Consider the following 16,536-nt stretch of genomic DNA (forward strand, 5'->3'; position numbering starts at 1 on the left):
AGTTCACTCTGGTTTGTTTATGTTCAGAAGCTCTTCGTCTTTTAAAGTGTAACAGTGCGTTTGAGGAAAACGGCCGTTGTTTGTACGCGGCTGAAGTGTAATTCCTTGCTTGAATTACCACAGAAACTCGTTTGTAACTCGATGTTCTTTTTGTAGCACTTTCCCTGTTTACTTGCTGTTAACAGGGAACGTTAGCTGTTAGCGCTCTCCTGAATTTAACGTCAGTTTTAACATAAATAAGTCGGTTACCCAACTATGGAGCAGGAATAAACCAATATCCTCATCTCTTTTCATGATTTTCAGTGTTTGGAAGGCTCTTTGCCTTTTTTCTGCCGCAAGGAGAGAAAGCCTAGCATGTCTGACTGAGCCACCTTGTTTTTTTACTTGTTTACTGACACTGGGGCTTCTTCATAAACACAGACAGGCGCAAACCAACTGGAAAACGGTGAGGAAACGTTCTCAATTAAAAAATAAATAAATAAATAAATAAATGTATTTAGATACCAGCCATCACTGTTGCCTTTAACAGGTTTAAATGCTGATATTAAGCCGTTATAAGAGACCAGTCAGAGGCAGCCAGGCACTGCTCTGTGGACATGACCACAACTGCGACTGACTGACCGTCTGGTGTTCTGCGTTCAGCGAACAGAGTTACAGCCCTATCTTTTCAGATGTGGACCTGGTGGGCCATTTATCTGCATGTTGTGATTTTCCCGCTACAACATTTTCTATAATTGAGAACCACTGAGTTACAGAAAAATAATCACAAACGTAATCCAAGGTTCAATACTGGACCAAGAAGAATGAGGCGTTTTCCACAAATAAACCAGCCCGAGTTTGAACACAGTCCTGAACAAACACTACAAACTGCTTAATTTAATCCTAATTCATGTTTTCATTTGAAGTCCTAAAGTGTTTGTTAAAGCTTTACTGTAGGCGTTCATTTCTTAGTGAACCCTGAATAAGACTGTATTGAAAAAGAGTGGGCGGCTCTAGCTGTAAACCTACTCCCACATAACTACGCAGCGCTGGACTAGACTTCGTTAATCAGTATTCCACCGGGACAAATGATTTAAGACGACTGGATAAAAAGATTTACATTTGTTTTTAATGTTTAGAAAACAAACAAAATATACACTGGGTCACATTTAAGAAACGTACAGGAAAATAAGCAGAAAATGTGGAGTAAGAAAACACATTAACACTTACACGTGAGTTAATACAGAAAGGACAAACTGGAAAATAAAAAGAAGAAAGGACAGGCAACAGGAGAAAGAGCGATTTATGAACAACTGGATGCCAGCAGAACGTTGAGTGCAAACTTCAGGAGCTGATATTCCTGAAAATCCAGCCACGGAGAGACCTCAGGTCGACCTGCAAACGAAAACACAGAGCGAGAGGTCAGTTAATCAGCTTTTTCAAACCGTTTGCGATGCACGGACGGCCTCTCGCTGCCGTAGGTTTGTGTGATATTCGTTTATCTCTAAATGTACCATCTACAAAACCAATCCAGAGCCAGGAACATGAACACAATTCAGTTCAAGTAGGAGGTGTCTTCATATTTCCACACGGTTATTAAACACGAGCACCTCATTTCTTTGCAGTTTTGAGACTGTTGCATGTTTAAATATAGAGTTGTTTGTTTGCGTTAGATATTTTTTAACCCCACAGTTTATTAGTTAACCAACACTGGGCTGTTATTTTGGGCTGAAAAAGCTTGTAGTGATGTGTCGGTTGCTTGTAACTTGTAAAATACCATTTTAAAAATCACGTTAAACCTATAAACGAGAACAATCCCAGGCTTGTGACCCTCTGACCCTCCCTTACGTGAAAGCCGAGTGGTATCTGCTCCAGTGCAGCGTTAAATTCAGTACGATAGCATAGGCTACAGCGACTGTTAAAACATGCTTGGTGTAGGCACCTTGGCATGCTAATGAAATGCTGCTGATGGCTCGGGAACAAGGCTCTGAGCTGTAATGAGCGGGAGCTGCTTTCCGTTCTGTTGTATTCCCCCACTGATAGAAACCAGGAGAGTTAGACTGGGCTTCTGGCTGAGGTAAATGAGCCAAAGTCTCTATCGTTTACCGCATGACGAGACGGACAGTAAACCCAGTTAGGAGCTTGGTGTAATCCACTTTAAGACAGAAACAGGTCCACCGAGTTGCCTGGCTTTATGCTTCCCGATTGCTTTAGAAAGACCGTCTGAGTCTGCTCGGTTACTCCACCCAGTGATTCACCTTTAAACACGTCCCCGCCGCCCCCTTCGGCCCAGATCAATTGGTTCCTAATAGAAGGCTTCTGGAGTCGGTTCACTGCGCTGGTATTGACCACTGCAGGCTGAGATACTGCAGTTAGATTCAATTGATGTCGTGTTCCTGTGCCAAACCGATTTTCTCTGGTCATTATAAAGGGGGAAAATACATTTCCGAGCCTATTCATGGGCAGTTGGTCTAGACCCATGATGCATGGCATCAGATAGTAAGCATGGAGTTTGATCTGCTAAGAAATGACCCATAAATAAGCTGAACCTCAACCCACTTCCCTCATGTACTTCAGAAATATTAGAGCTGAAAGAGTAAAGGGAAGTTTAACCTGTTAAAAGATTTCATTTATTTTAAAGGAGATTGCTGCCGCTCTCCAGGGTGAATACATTTCGCCAACTAAACTTTCACACAGTACGGGTTTGATTCATTTTCGACCTGGAGGGGTGGGGCTTTTACAGCCATACTGCAGATCTACGCCACGGAGGATAGGCTGTCCGAGTTGGTTATAAAACAGTGCCGTGGTGTGAGGTGGTGAGTCGAGCGGCTGGATGAGGGAGTACACCTTTTGCGCACTTTGATAATTGGTAATTTAGTCTATTTGTAAACTTACTGCTACAAAAAACACGACTGCTGGCCTCACAAATCTGTGACGCAAAGAGCAAACGTCTCGTTCGACCGTGACTCAACACACTTCATGATTTCCTTGTAGTGGAGTTGGACCACTCCAAGACAGAAGAGAAAACGTGTTGGGTACAAATGAGTTTTAAAGCCTTTTTGTGTAATGTATCATTTTAATTCAAATTTCAAACATTCTCCTGCTCCTTTGTTATTTTATGGTACTGTTGCTTAGTGTTAAACAGTTTATTTTATTCAAAAAAAAAAAAAAAAAAAACTAAAAATGAAGCAGTATAAAAATGGCAAGTGAAGGGTTTATTGGGCACTGCCATTTGTTGTGAACGCCAGTCCTTCACAGGGCGACACACTCACACCTACGGACACTTTTTGAGTTGCCAATCCACCTACTAACGTGTGTTTTTGGAGCATGGGAGGAAACCCACGCAGACACAGGGAGAACACACCACACTCCTCACAGACAGTCACCCGGAGGAAACCCACGCAGACACAGGGAGAACACACCACACTCCTCACAGACAGTCACTCGGAGGAAACCCACGCAGACACAGAGAGAACACACCACACTCCTCACAGACAGTCACCCGGAGGAAACCCACGCAGACACAGAGAGAACACACCACACTCCTCACAGACAGTCACCCGGAGGAAACCCACGCAGACACAGAGAGAACACACCACACTCCTCACAGACAGTCACCCGGAGGAAACCCACGCAGACACAGAGAGAACACACCACACTCCTCACAGACAGTCACCCGGAGGAAACCCACGCAGACACAGGGAGAACACACCACACTCCTCACAGACAGTCACCCGGAGGAAACCCACGCAGACACAGGGAGAACACACCACACTCCTCACAGACAATCACCCGGAGGAAACCCACGCAGACACAGGGAGAACACACCACACTCCTCACAGACAGTCACCCGGAGCAGGACTCGAACCCACAACCCGCAGGTCCATGGAGCTGTGACAGAGACACTATCTACTGCTCCACCATGCTGCCCCACTACGCAACAGTTCCTATAAAATAACTAAAGGAGTAGGAGGATGTATGATTTATGAATTACAATACAGAATTAAACAAAACAAGCGCTTAATCGTCACTGTTCATAACATTTCACTTCCCCTTTGACACTAATCTAAAACAGATTATTTTGAGAAATAAACTCAAGGCAACAGAAGGTAAAAAACCAATAGAGGGATTTCCTTCCTTCTCCAAGCATCTGTCCATCATCTAAGTGATATGAAGTGGCAGAATATAGGCCGATAAAGATCTACAGATTACAGCTGCACGCACCTACAGTCCTTGCTGCCACGCACCCACACAGAGGCTAAGCAGACATTAAGTTGACTGCTGTTATACACCATTCAGTCTGTTCGTTCCCCTTCCACCGTTTGTCATTTCCAAACGTAATCTTTAAATCCCTTCTTAATTAGCATATGATGACAATGTGCTTCACTGTGAAACCTCACTGGTTCTCTGGTGATCCCCAAGGACATCCATGTCATCGCCATGACCCTTTAGTCTGAATGCTTGGTGCTGGCAGCTTCTTTAGTCACATATCCAATACGTTTAAGCACAAGTTCCTAATGCCCAGAAAAGGCATAAACATATATACAGCACAGTGCAGCACCAGTTGTAATGGGACTGGCCCTCGTCCTAAACATCTAGGGCTATGTTCACACTTCTAGGCCAATTACATCCAGGTTTTATCCAGACTAATTGTGCAAATCGGTCCAATCCACATTTGGAGATGGTTGCAATTGTGATTCCAGTCTGAACGCTCAATTCGGATTTAAAAAGTGTCTACACAGGGAGTTTGTCTGGTGCTACCTAAGAATCCTGAACTGGGACTTGAGTGTGCACTTCTTTGTAGGGCGAGATGATTCAGCTCCAAGGTAGAGCTGGGCAATTAACCGAAATCGACATTTGGAACTTCTAATTGACATAGAAGTCTATATCGATTATATCAGTTATTTTTATTCTGTTATGTCCCCACTGTGTGTTCATGTACTGTCCCTTTAATACCACACTACCAAGCTGTAGTCACGTGATTCTGCCCCCTATCTGCCACATGGAGGAGAACCTAAACACTGAGGCCGACCGAGCGACGCAAGCAGCCCGTACCAAAGAAAAACACGGCTGTGGTTTGGACGTGTTGTGTTTTGACTTTAATTAAGACGACACTAAACAAAAAGAAGTCAAAAACAAGCTCCCAGCGCCATTAGAAAAAATATTCCATATTTATTACTGGAGCAGCCCCAAACTCCTCTTCTAAAGGCCCCACCCTGTGTGCGAGAGTGAACTTACATGAACTTACTTGGGTTTAGTCTCTGCGTCGGTGACCTGGCGGATGTAGATGGCGTCCGCGGGGTGGGATATGTCCCCCTGCTCCTGCATGTAGGACGAGGCGATGGCCAGCAGAGATCCGTCACTGCTGAAAGCAAGCGAGGCAATGCTGGTGGGATAACGGTGGAACTGACACAAGCGCTTCTTATTGAACGGATCCCAGATGTTCACAAAGCCGTCCGAGCCACCTGCAGAAAGGTGAAGAGTCAAGGTCAGGTGTGTGAGAGCTGCTGTTTATATAAAGACTGAGGGCTACTGTTTCTGAGCTACGACAAAACCATCGAAGGCTGTACAGAAGGTCACTGAGGTCAAGTGGAAGAAAGTGCAGCAGAAGGCGTTAACGTTAACCCTTTGAACACTAGGCTTATTATTCCGTAATTAACCCTTATTTATATTAATCAATGGCATGAACCTAGTTTGTAAAAAGGACACGTTATTCAGAAACTTGAGTGTAATTAAACAAAAAGGGAAGGCAAACAAGGAAATAGTTCTAGACTTTACGGACCTGTGGCGAACGTGTTGTGCACACTGTGGAAGGAGATGGCATTGACAGGGTACACCTGCTCAATGCCATTCTCCTTCAGCCGGTGGCATTTAAAGGCGTATTTCTTCTTCTGCACCTCCAGGCTTGGGTCCAGGTACTCCACAGCCACCCTGCCTTCAATGGAGCTCAGGACGTAGCCCTGTATCACACACAGACCACACACACACACACTTCACATTTAAGGCATGAACAGAAAGACGAGCGTCCGTTTGGCTAAAGTGAAGTCACCCGGAGTTTGACTCGCACGGTCAGTATGTTGTGTTAACTTCACTTAGCACTAACCCACCAGTATAAGCATAGCGGCGTGTGGTTCACCTGTTTGTTGGGGAAGGCCCTTATGCAGCGGGTCTGATATTTAAGACTGGACTCTCGTCTCTGCTGAACGTAGCCCATGTTCCTTAGGTCCCACACCAGCACCCTTCGCCCAGCTGTCCCCACGATCAGACGATCTCCAGCCACGGACAGCGTGTAAACCTGAAAGTGCAAAAGGCTACATTAGCAACAAGGCTAAGGTCTGAATCTTTATTTGTTTGCTACAATAAAACGCAATTGACAAACACTTCATAGTTGTGAAGACAATCGACTGAGAGTCACAATAACACTGTTGTAGTCAAAACTTGAAACTCGTGAAAGAATAACTGGGAGGGGTTAATCTGTGGGGTTTGTTTGTGTAATTAAGATCTAGCAGCATCAAAATTGTGGCTCAATATTTGTATGAAGTCGCTACGACCTCCTCTGACTTTGAAATGACTCCCATCTTCGGGTTACACTCTGTACAGAGGGACATGCAAGTACCTCGCTAATATCTCAGTGTACAGCAGGTTTGAGAGTATACCTTCTCAGGCTGGGTGAATGTGCCAGCGTTGCAGGGCGTGCGGGGGTCCCACAGCCTCACAGACATGTCCCAGCTCCCCGTTACCATCACATTCACCTCTGGACAGTACTCCACACATCGAATGGGGGCATCGTGTGTTCCGACGATCGTGTCTTTTAAGAATAAACAAAGTGGATTAGTAACCCGCAGCTCTACCGCTTTATACCACATCAACAACTAACGTGGGATATGATAAAAATGGCCTCCCTTTCAAACTGCAGTCTGGATGAAGTGGTTACAGAAAATCAATGACTGAGTACAGAAACTGACCACTGATTTTGTTGCCTCTGTATTTGAAACATTAGATTTTAGGAACGCCAGCTGTGTGATTAATCTTTAGCTTGCGTAACTTACCTTGGTCTGTATTCAAGTCATGTATTTTTAACTGATTATCAAGTCCACCACTCCATGAATGAGTAGGATCCTGTGGCAAAACAAAAAGACAGTATAACTACATGTTTTATCCAAACAATTATTTTGTTAGGACCTTTTTAAAAAGAAGTAAACGCCTTACGTAAAAGGCGCAGTCCAGCACAGGAGCCACATGCTGGTATTTCATCCTCATGGAGTTTCCACCAACGTCGTAAAGGCGGACAGTTGAATCCCACGAGGAGACCAACAGGAACTGTGATGTGGTGGGACTGAACTTCACAGCAGAGATGCTGTCTTCAGGTCCCTGGTTCAGTTTAAACTCGTTTGAGCCCGTCATCTGAGAAACAAGGATTTAGAAACAAACGTCAGCTTCAATAAACATTTTAAATCATTGCGTGTTCCCTGTCGTGAACTCTTGCGGTCCTGAGGACGTTCCTGCTCTTACACACCTCATATGAACTCACGTAGGAAGTTATGAAGGACAGAAGCACGATTGTAAAATCAGATTCAGCTGGACATCATGTCACACCCAAACTCTTCTCCAGGAAACATACCATCTTATGACCTCAGAGTCTGGACCTTGGCTTTACGTCTCATCCGAAGGATAACGCTGACTTTATTTACTTGGGTCACTGTGAGGAGAGTGGTGTGTTAGCAGTGTGAGTGTGAAACTGTCCACTGGAGTGTACGAATGAATGAACCACAATACATCAAGTAAATATTAAGCCGGCCCCTAGTTCACATCACCACTGGTGTAAAAGTAGTAACAGCTTGTTACAGTCGTGTGCAACAGAGCATTTCACATCCATCCACCCTCTGGATGACTTTCAATGAAAGAATTACCCCCAAAATATTTTTATTGTTGGTGTAATGTCCCTTTAAGGCTGTAGTAGTCTTGCTTCTAGAAGATACTAAAGCTAAAGCCGCGTTTGTTTGGCAGATGAGAGAGAATGGGAGCCCACATCCACATGATTTTGATCTTGGGGTGAGTTACTGAAGTTACATGGATTATTTCGCGGTTCTGTTTCCATTAAACGCGGGAAAAGTCAACGAGAATCAAGCTATCATTGGTCTCTATGGAGGCAGCCACTGCATGGCTATGTGTGCTGCGCTAATGCGTGCGTTTAGCTCATAAAAACGCCAAATACATCAATGTAAACACACTAACCACGTCTATATTCTTTATAATTATACAAATAATAATTCTAGATCATGGTGTACTCACCGCTATGTTTTCTAACTCAATAAATCCACAACAATCCGGAGGAACCCAGTGGATTAGCTTAGCGTGCCGTTTCTGCTGTTGCGGTTCTCTCAGCGCTGTGCCGCGAAAAGCGTCCTGATTGGTCCAATCAAAAAACGTCATACTACCGATGTGCACGCTGATAGGTCCGTTCATAAATCGTCATACCCACCGCTCTAAGATTTGTTTGGCTGAATTGAATAACCGTCAGTTTACATTTCGTAACGCAAAATATCCTTAAGAATTTTTTTATTTACTTTTTTTGGGGAAAAAGTAATTTTTACCACCAAAATAAACGTTTAAGGTTAATATTATATAAGATTAACTATTTATTTAAGATTATTTTTTTGAAGTCCTTGAATCCAGTTTATACTCCATAGAGTGGGTCCCCTCACATAGGGGTAGCTGTGTTTAATCCTTTGTTACTAGTACAGAATCTCTAATATATCCACACAAAATTTAGGTGACAGTACAGTAGCTGTTTCTTGATGTGAAGAAGTATTACATGGCTGGTGCTTGTGAAATCTAGAATACTCAATAAATATAGCTTCTTATACTAGCAAATATACTAGCACATATATTTGCAAAATACACATGTACCCACTATCTAAAAACACAATGGTAGGTGAAGTAGCTGTGTTAAATCCTTTTCCGTTTTAGAGTATAATTGTCTGCTTTTAAGTGTCTGAGGGTTTTTGCTCTGAACAGGGTGTGTTTGCTTTGTGCTGTTACCTCTCTACCTGATGGAACTGATGTGTGCTGAGTAAATGGCTGGCTGCCATCACACTGGTGTAGATTGGGGCTACTGTCTAATATCCCAAAGAACATAAAGCAATTTGGGTATCTTAAAAATAAATACTTATGAGATACATGGAATGTACACTATTTGGCCAAGACGTTTTGTGGACTCTTGCTGTTCAAGCAAAGTTCTAAAATGAATGTTACTTTGTTCCCGTTAGCTTTAGCAGTAATAGCCTTTGCTTTTCTGGAAAGGCTTTACACTCTTCACAGGTGAAACAATCCTGTGAGCATACGATGGAAATCATCTAGAGAACATGTGAGGTTGGATGATTAGTTTTGGATCACAGACACCATTGCTCATCCTGTAACAGCAGCAAACACTGTTCCATTGTTCCACAGTGCTGGGAAGCTCATGAACATGGATTTCTCTTACATTGTTTTGTGTGTTCATTGTAAAAAAAAAAAAACAATTGCAGCTTTTTTTTTTTTAATCTCAGTCTAAATTATGTATAACAACTCACAGCACATAGTTTCATGGGTTCCCTGGACAGTAATAGAATTGCCATCAAACATTCAAGACCAAAATACCCTAAAAGTATTAGTTTACATCTCAGGTACCGATTTATGCATCATTTCATCTTCATATCTGTGGAATTCCTCTTTATACAGATGTTTAGTGGAGGAATTTCCATTTCGGCAAGGCCTGTCAGACAAACCCCCATTTATGTTTACTCAGATTACAGCTCAGGTAAAAACCTTAGCCTTGGCCACGGAGTTATTTAAAGCGCCTCAACTCAAGCGTTCAAAAGAATCTGAATATTTTAAGTGTGTCCCTTTTCAAGGCAAAATTACACACCCACCCTTCAGATAAGCTCTTGATCAGGATCCAGCAGGATTCATTCAGTACGTCATAATACAATGTGCTACTAGGGACATTATATTAAAAACACAGTGGTTTTCTGGGCTGGTGTCACAGTGTCTGTGATCTCAACAGAAAAGCCACAGTTCCATGAATTAATGTCTTCAGAATTATATTCACATAGTTACACATTCATTTAAACATGGAACATTTTCTGAATAGAGCTTATATCAAACAGGAACTATTTTTTTTTTCACTGTTCTTGTGCCAAAATAACACAGTACGGCTGAGGCTTTGAGGAATGTGGGGGTTTATAAGTAAACCAGCAGCAGCACTGGAATTTGAATGCATACGTTTAAAGAATGAGGGCTATTATAAAATGTCTCATTAGGAAATAAGTGAGATTCTGACCACAACATTAGTGCAACAGGTAAAATGGCACCTTCTGAGTGTTTATTTATGTCTGTGTATGCACTCAATTCAGCAAGTGAACGTCCAGTTCTTGAAGTTATTGATCTGAGGACTTTGTGTTGTTGTGGTCATAATGTTTTTGTCCAACGAAGGGTGACCAGTGAACTGCGACAGGGTCATGGATGCCCAAGGCTCACTGATACGCAAAGGAGTAAAGCGGTCGGCATGGTCACACACCCCAGTACACATCTGCTGCGCCGACCCATGTGTTCAGACCCCTTTCTCGTCAGAACAGTATTAACCCTTTCAGCAGCATGTGCTGCAGTAATGATAATGTGCAATTATTTGTCATTGTACAATGTACAATTCCGTATTTGAACACACACACTCACTAATGCACTAGGGACTGTGAACACACACACACTCACTAGTGCACTAGGGGCTGTGAACACACACCTAGAGCGGCGGGCAGCCATCCTGTGTTTGGGGTTTCAGCGCCTTGCTAAAAGGCCTTCAGCCACTGGTGTTCCTGCTGGTACCAGATGTTACCAAGCCTGGTCCTCTAACCGTTAGGCCGAGGCTGCCCCTGATACATGCCCCAAAGCTGCAGTGTCTCTTCTGTGGGATCGGACCAGAAGAACTCACCTTCGCTCCCTTCATAAATAAGTGATTATTGGGTTCCCATGACCCTGTCGCTGGTCATCCTTCTTTGGAACATTTTGGTCGCACAGACACACTGTCACACACACATTCAAAGAGGACTGAATATTCACAATCTCGTTAAATGTTGAAGCAAATTTAATTACTGTTTTAAAAACAAGTAGAAACGAGCATCTATAGCTTCTGACCACTCACAGTTAAACATGATCACACAGTCGATGGCACAGCTCAAAAGGACATGCACACTATGACCAAAAGTTTGTAGACAGCTGCTTATCTAATGTATTAGGGGTGGTGTTATACTCCTCTTGCCGATGCTTGGCATTAGGCATGGCGACCTTAGGCTGCTTTAGAGAATCCTGTTTTATGGGGCAGGGCTTTTCTATGGAAGTTGTCTACAAACATTTGGACATTTTGTGTAAGTGTTAAAGGGTTTACTGGTGCACAAATGAAAACACATTTATGAATAAAATCCATAATATATGGTTTATAAGGCATGGGTAATATGTCTGCTTATATAAGATCTATCTGACATTAAAAGCAATAGGAGAGAACAAAGGTTATTAAAGGGCATGTATATATATATATATATGGAGACTGAAGTTTGTGACCTCATAAAACTCAATGCAGTGGTGATGTGTAGTCTAGTTTGTTATAAAGGCTATATAAAGGCAGGCCTGCCAGGCTGCATCCTGGGTAATATAGGGCAGACATGCTGGTGGGTAAGGGAGGCATTAAAGGCATGGCTAGCAGAGTCCGTGAGGAAGAAGAGGATGAGGAAGAGGCCTCAAGCTCAGCCGCCAGCTGCCTCTTCCACTTGTTTCTGCGGTTCTGGAACCAGGTTTTGACCTGAGTCTCGGTCAGCTGGAGGCTGGACGCCAGGCCTGCTCGCTCAGAGCTGCTCAGGTAGCGCTTGGCATCGAAGGCGCTCTCCAGCTGGAACACCTGGCTGCGAGAAAAAACTGTACGCGTTTTCTTTTTGCTCCTCTCCGCTTCTCGGTCCGAATACTTATGCCCCGGACTGACAGAGGGATGCTTCTGGTCTCTGTGGCCCCGAGACATCTGCTCTTTATCCTCGTCCAGTCCAGCTTTCAGCGCATGTGTGGAATCTGTGAGGAAAATCGTTAAAACTTGTATTAGTTTGTGGCTCTCTTTACAGTCTTAAAACATTGACAACACAGAAAAACTAAATTCTCATAAAGAGTGCTTTGGTAAAATATGATGCGCTATGCTGCATCAATAGCACCCCCTTCTGGAGAATATTACGCCTACTAAATGTGAATGAATGAGTAAGTAACACACTGGGTGAATCACAGACTAACACTGAATGAGTCCAGCTGAAATACATGATTGGGAGACTCACCTATTGACTGAGTGAATAACTTACTGAAAAGTGACTGAACGAATGAATGAATGTATGAATGAGTGATTGACTGACTGAGAGAATGAATTTTAAAAATAGTAAATGACTAAAAATATTGAATGTGACAGAATGAATGAGGGGCATATTTATGGCTTCATATTCAAATGACCAGTTGCATATTAATTTAGGCAGCAGCATTCAGCCCATTTTTTTTAGTGGTGAGGAATATAAATGTGACAGCACTGTAACTTTAAATACCTACATCATTCATTTAAATTAACTGACAGCAATGTGCACAGTCTAAACATGTCAGCTCTGTTAGATTTGGTCATTTTTTTCTCAGTTCAATAGCTGTAATGCTCTGCTAATCACATTTTATATTGGACCACTTGATTTAAGCTCATTTATGACATATGAAATTTGTAATGCTAAATACTTTTTTCTGATACACTGAGAAAGGCCATGGACAATATAAACATTTCTCTGTAGTCATAACAAACAATGTAATAGTGGTTTATCCATTAAAAAATAAAATGTCAACGCTCGGGGGGCTTTTAAATTGTAAAGGGTATGGTAACAAGGCTAAGGTTAACCACGATGTAAAAAAATGTAGCTTTTTGCTAGCTTATTAGCTGGGACTGTAGCTGGGGGCTTTTATAACAATTTGGCAAACGTTTACATGAAAATCTGAGGTAATAAAATCCTCTTTAAAGGGAGAGCAGCATGACCTAGTGTTTTAATTGATTTAATTTAGTCTCGTGTTTATATCCTCCAGCCATTGCTGTTTTGAGAGGATGATATGTGGTGAAAACGAATATATCTCTGCTTAGATATTCTGCTTTTGAAGCCAATGGCACTGTAAGACCTCATTATCAAATCAGCTGTGTCAGTTAATAGCGCTGAGTTGCTTTTGCTAACAACGCCATTCACTTGGCGCGGTCTCGAGAAGCGCGCGGTCACGTGACTTGTGAAATAGTTCTACAAATGAAAAATGATTACAGTGACGAAGTTACAACAATTATACTAATTAACTACTGACTTATTATTAAAATCAATGTAGAAAATAACAGTAATATGATGATATTCGTAATACGTACACGTCCTATAAGAAAAACACAATTCTACACACTATTATTCTTAATCCTATTATTATTATTATTATTATTATTGTTGTTGTACTAAACACAGCAAACAAAACAGATATTATAATCAAACTATTTAACAAAAATGCTTTGTTTAAATTATTTTTATTGTTCTACAATTTGAACTAAATATTTTAATTAAGAATTAAATATAAATATATTTTGATATTTTGTGTACATCAGTTTGTAAATGGATATTAAAGCCATGATTTCAGAGATAATAAAAAAAAAAAAAAAGAAAGACAGAGAAAAAGACGCAACAGAAATGTACTCAAATACAGGTGGCACTTTAATACATAAAATATATAAAATAAATAAATAAATAAATAAATAAATAAATAAATAAATAACCTAAAAATGGGACATTGATTTTACACTGGATTTGTTTTGATGAATGTTTAAATCATTAACATATTACAGGTCTGAATGTAATCTGATGATGATAACGACACTCTGCAGTGAAAAGGGGAAACGCTAAATTGTCTTAACCCTGTGTCACGTGTCTCCACACCGCTGAGGCTGAGGGACGCGATTATCTTATTTCCGTAAGAACTGCGAGCGCTAATGAAGTGCTCTGATTACGTTTACGTTTATTACGTTTGTGTAATTTTAATGTTTATTTTTCAGTAATGTAAGAAACGGAGGAGAAATTATACAACGCAACACATTATTATTATTATTATTATTATTATTATTATTATAAATTTCTTTATAAATTTTAAATAATCTGATATCAAATTAAGACAATTAAAACCCACATATAATACCCCAGTAAACAAGGAACGTCCCTGGACGTTCAAAATAGGTCTAAAAGTAGTTTGTCCGTCAAGGACACGTTTTAAACGTCAGTAGACGTCCAAAACGTGTTTTATACAAGTAATTTATTTCTGGAACAATTAATAACGTCAATGGACGTCCAAAATACGTCTAATAGTCGTCTTTTCAATGTCTGTGTTTGGACGTCTTTTCAACTTTCATTTTCAACCTTTAGAGAACGTTGATTAGACGACAGTCATTACGTTATTTCAACGTTGAATCAACGGCTAAATGTTTATTGGGTACGTGCAACAAAGCTATTAAACAGTCGTACTTTCTGTCTTAATCAGTGTGTATTTATACCTATACACACACACACACACATATATATAAACATCACATATAATTGGGTTTGTTTGTACGACTGTAACGTCACTTAATTCCCTAACATTATATCTATCAATACCTTCAATATATTACTTATCAATATATTAATCAAAGTCTTAGGGGTTTTTTTTCATTAAAACGGCCCTGTTCCATTCAGAGGTGTGTTGCGTTAATTCAGGACTTAAGTATTTTTACTGGACACTGACTTTGTTTGAAATATCAGCACATCCCTGTCTCACCTGTGTGTGTGTGTGTGTGTGTGTGTGTGTGTTATTAGTCTGTGTTTATATTTTAATCTTTTTTCTCTCTCAGTTTCTATTTATCTCTGTTTTTCTTTCACTCTCTCTGTATTTTTACTATCTCCCCATTTCTCTCGACTTCTGTTTTTCTCTTTGAAAAGTTCTCACTCCGTCTCTCTCTCTCCTTTTCTCCATATTTATTTTTCTGTTCTCTCTCTCTCTCTTTTTGCGTGGACTCACCCCTGCGCGCGGCTCCGTGCCCCTCTCTCTCCCCTCTGTCCTCCTCTTCTCTCTGTCGCTCTTCCTCCTCTTCCTCCTCCTCCTCTTCTCCTAGGATGTTTCGGATGGTGAAGCTGGACGCTCTGCTCGCGCTCTGCATAGCGCGCTCCTCTCCCGCGCGCGCATCCACACACAACACGGCACTGGTGAACGAACAAACAAACAAACAAACAACAAACCAGCACGGCGTTCTCTTTGTTTGTTTGTTTTTGTTGATATTCCGATCGTGTCTTCTTTGTGTTTTGTCCTCGCGCCTCTGCTTCAAATCTCCTCCGCGCGCGTAGAGAAATGTGCGCTGGACGCACCGCCCGTGCGCTGTATGTGTGTGTGTGTGTGTGTGTGTGTGTCCTTGTCTTGCTACCCTTTTGAAGACCGTGAAATAGCTGTTGCTTATTAAATAGGAAGCACCTAGAACCGGCTTATAACTCACTCACTCACTCACTCACTCTTTCATTCACTCACTCACTCACTCTCTCTTTCATTCACTCACTCACTCTCTCTTTCATTCACTCACTCACTCACTCTTTCATTCACTCACTCACTCACTCACTCTTTCATTCACTCACTCACTCTCTCTCTCTTTCATTCACTCACTCACTCTCTCTTTCATTCACTCACTCACTCACTCTTTCATTCACTCACTCACTCACTCACTCTTTCATTCACTCACTCTCTCACTCTTTCATTCACTCACTCTCTCACTCTTTCATTCACTCACTCATTCACTCACTCACCGACTGACTCAAGAGTTAGGTTTGGGATTACATTAACTTCAGGTATAAATTTAGGATTAGGTTTTTCTAGATTAATGGAAATCCTGTGTGTGTGTGTGTGTGTTTGGTGCGCGCGCGTGAGCCAATCATGTGTTTAAAGTGCAGCCCCGGAAATTATAAACCAGTGTAGCGGAAATTAAGGAGCACAGACACACACACACACACACACACACACACGTGTCTTCTTATTGCAGGGCCGCGTTGCGTTTGTTTTCGAGCGGTTGTTTGTACATTTGCGTTTAGAATTACTCTGATTCATTCATTCAAACACTTATTAATGTGCAATTATTCAATATTTTTGTGACTCTTTTATGTTTTTAAATGAACATATTGGGGATATTTTGTTTTTACTTTTTCTATCTATCTATCATTTCCCTTTATGTGCACAGTTCTATTTATTTCTTTTACGCTATACTCATTTAAATATAATAATAATAATAATAATTCGGGTGATGTTCTGAACAGTCCTCTTGTATTTTTTGTGAGTTTTGTAAGAATCGTGTTTATTTATTTACTATTTTTATTTTATTGTGTGTGTGTGTGTGTGTAATTGTAAATGATTAATTAATGATGGGAGTTTCGTGGGTGATTGGACTCTACATTAAACAGAGAGTCTTTATTTCACTAATTTTGATGA

At 41.3% G+C, this 16,536-nt stretch overlaps 2 protein-coding genes across 3 annotated transcripts; both read right to left on the minus strand.

Moving 5' to 3' along the window:
- Positions 1-1,139: 1,139 nt before the first annotated feature.
- Positions 1,140-8,404, minus strand: bub3 (BUB3 mitotic checkpoint protein). Of its 2 annotated transcripts, none has more exons than XM_066665774.1 (8): positions 8,272-8,404; positions 7,189-7,383; positions 7,029-7,098; positions 6,636-6,787; positions 6,116-6,274; positions 5,762-5,939; positions 5,228-5,444; positions 1,140-1,374 (listed from the first exon to the last, which is right to left on the minus strand). In XM_066665774.1, exons 2-8 carry the CDS (start codon positions 7,381-7,383, stop codon positions 1,365-1,367), a joined length of 981 nt encoding a protein of 326 aa, XP_066521871.1. In that variant the 5' UTR covers positions 8,272-8,404; the 3' UTR covers positions 1,140-1,364. The 2 variants fall into 2 exon arrangements, with proteins under 2 accessions (XP_066521871.1, XP_066521872.1); XM_066665775.1 differs by having other exon boundaries at positions 5,218-5,444.
- Positions 8,405-11,581: 3,177 nt separating this feature from the next.
- LOC136690843 (homeobox protein HMX2-like) lies at positions 11,582-15,226 on the minus strand. Its single transcript, XM_066662895.1, has 2 exons — positions 15,088-15,226; positions 11,582-12,120 (listed from the first exon to the last, which is right to left on the minus strand). Exons 1-2 carry the CDS (start codon positions 15,224-15,226, stop codon positions 11,582-11,584), a joined length of 678 nt encoding a protein of 225 aa, XP_066518992.1.
- Between the last annotated feature and the right edge of the window lie 1,310 nt (positions 15,227-16,536).

Source organism: Hoplias malabaricus, chromosome 3, assembly GCF_029633855.1.
Source record: "Hoplias malabaricus isolate fHopMal1 chromosome 3, fHopMal1.hap1, whole genome shotgun sequence".
In the NCBI taxonomy this organism is placed as follows: domain Eukaryota; kingdom Metazoa; phylum Chordata; class Actinopteri; order Characiformes; family Erythrinidae; genus Hoplias; species Hoplias malabaricus.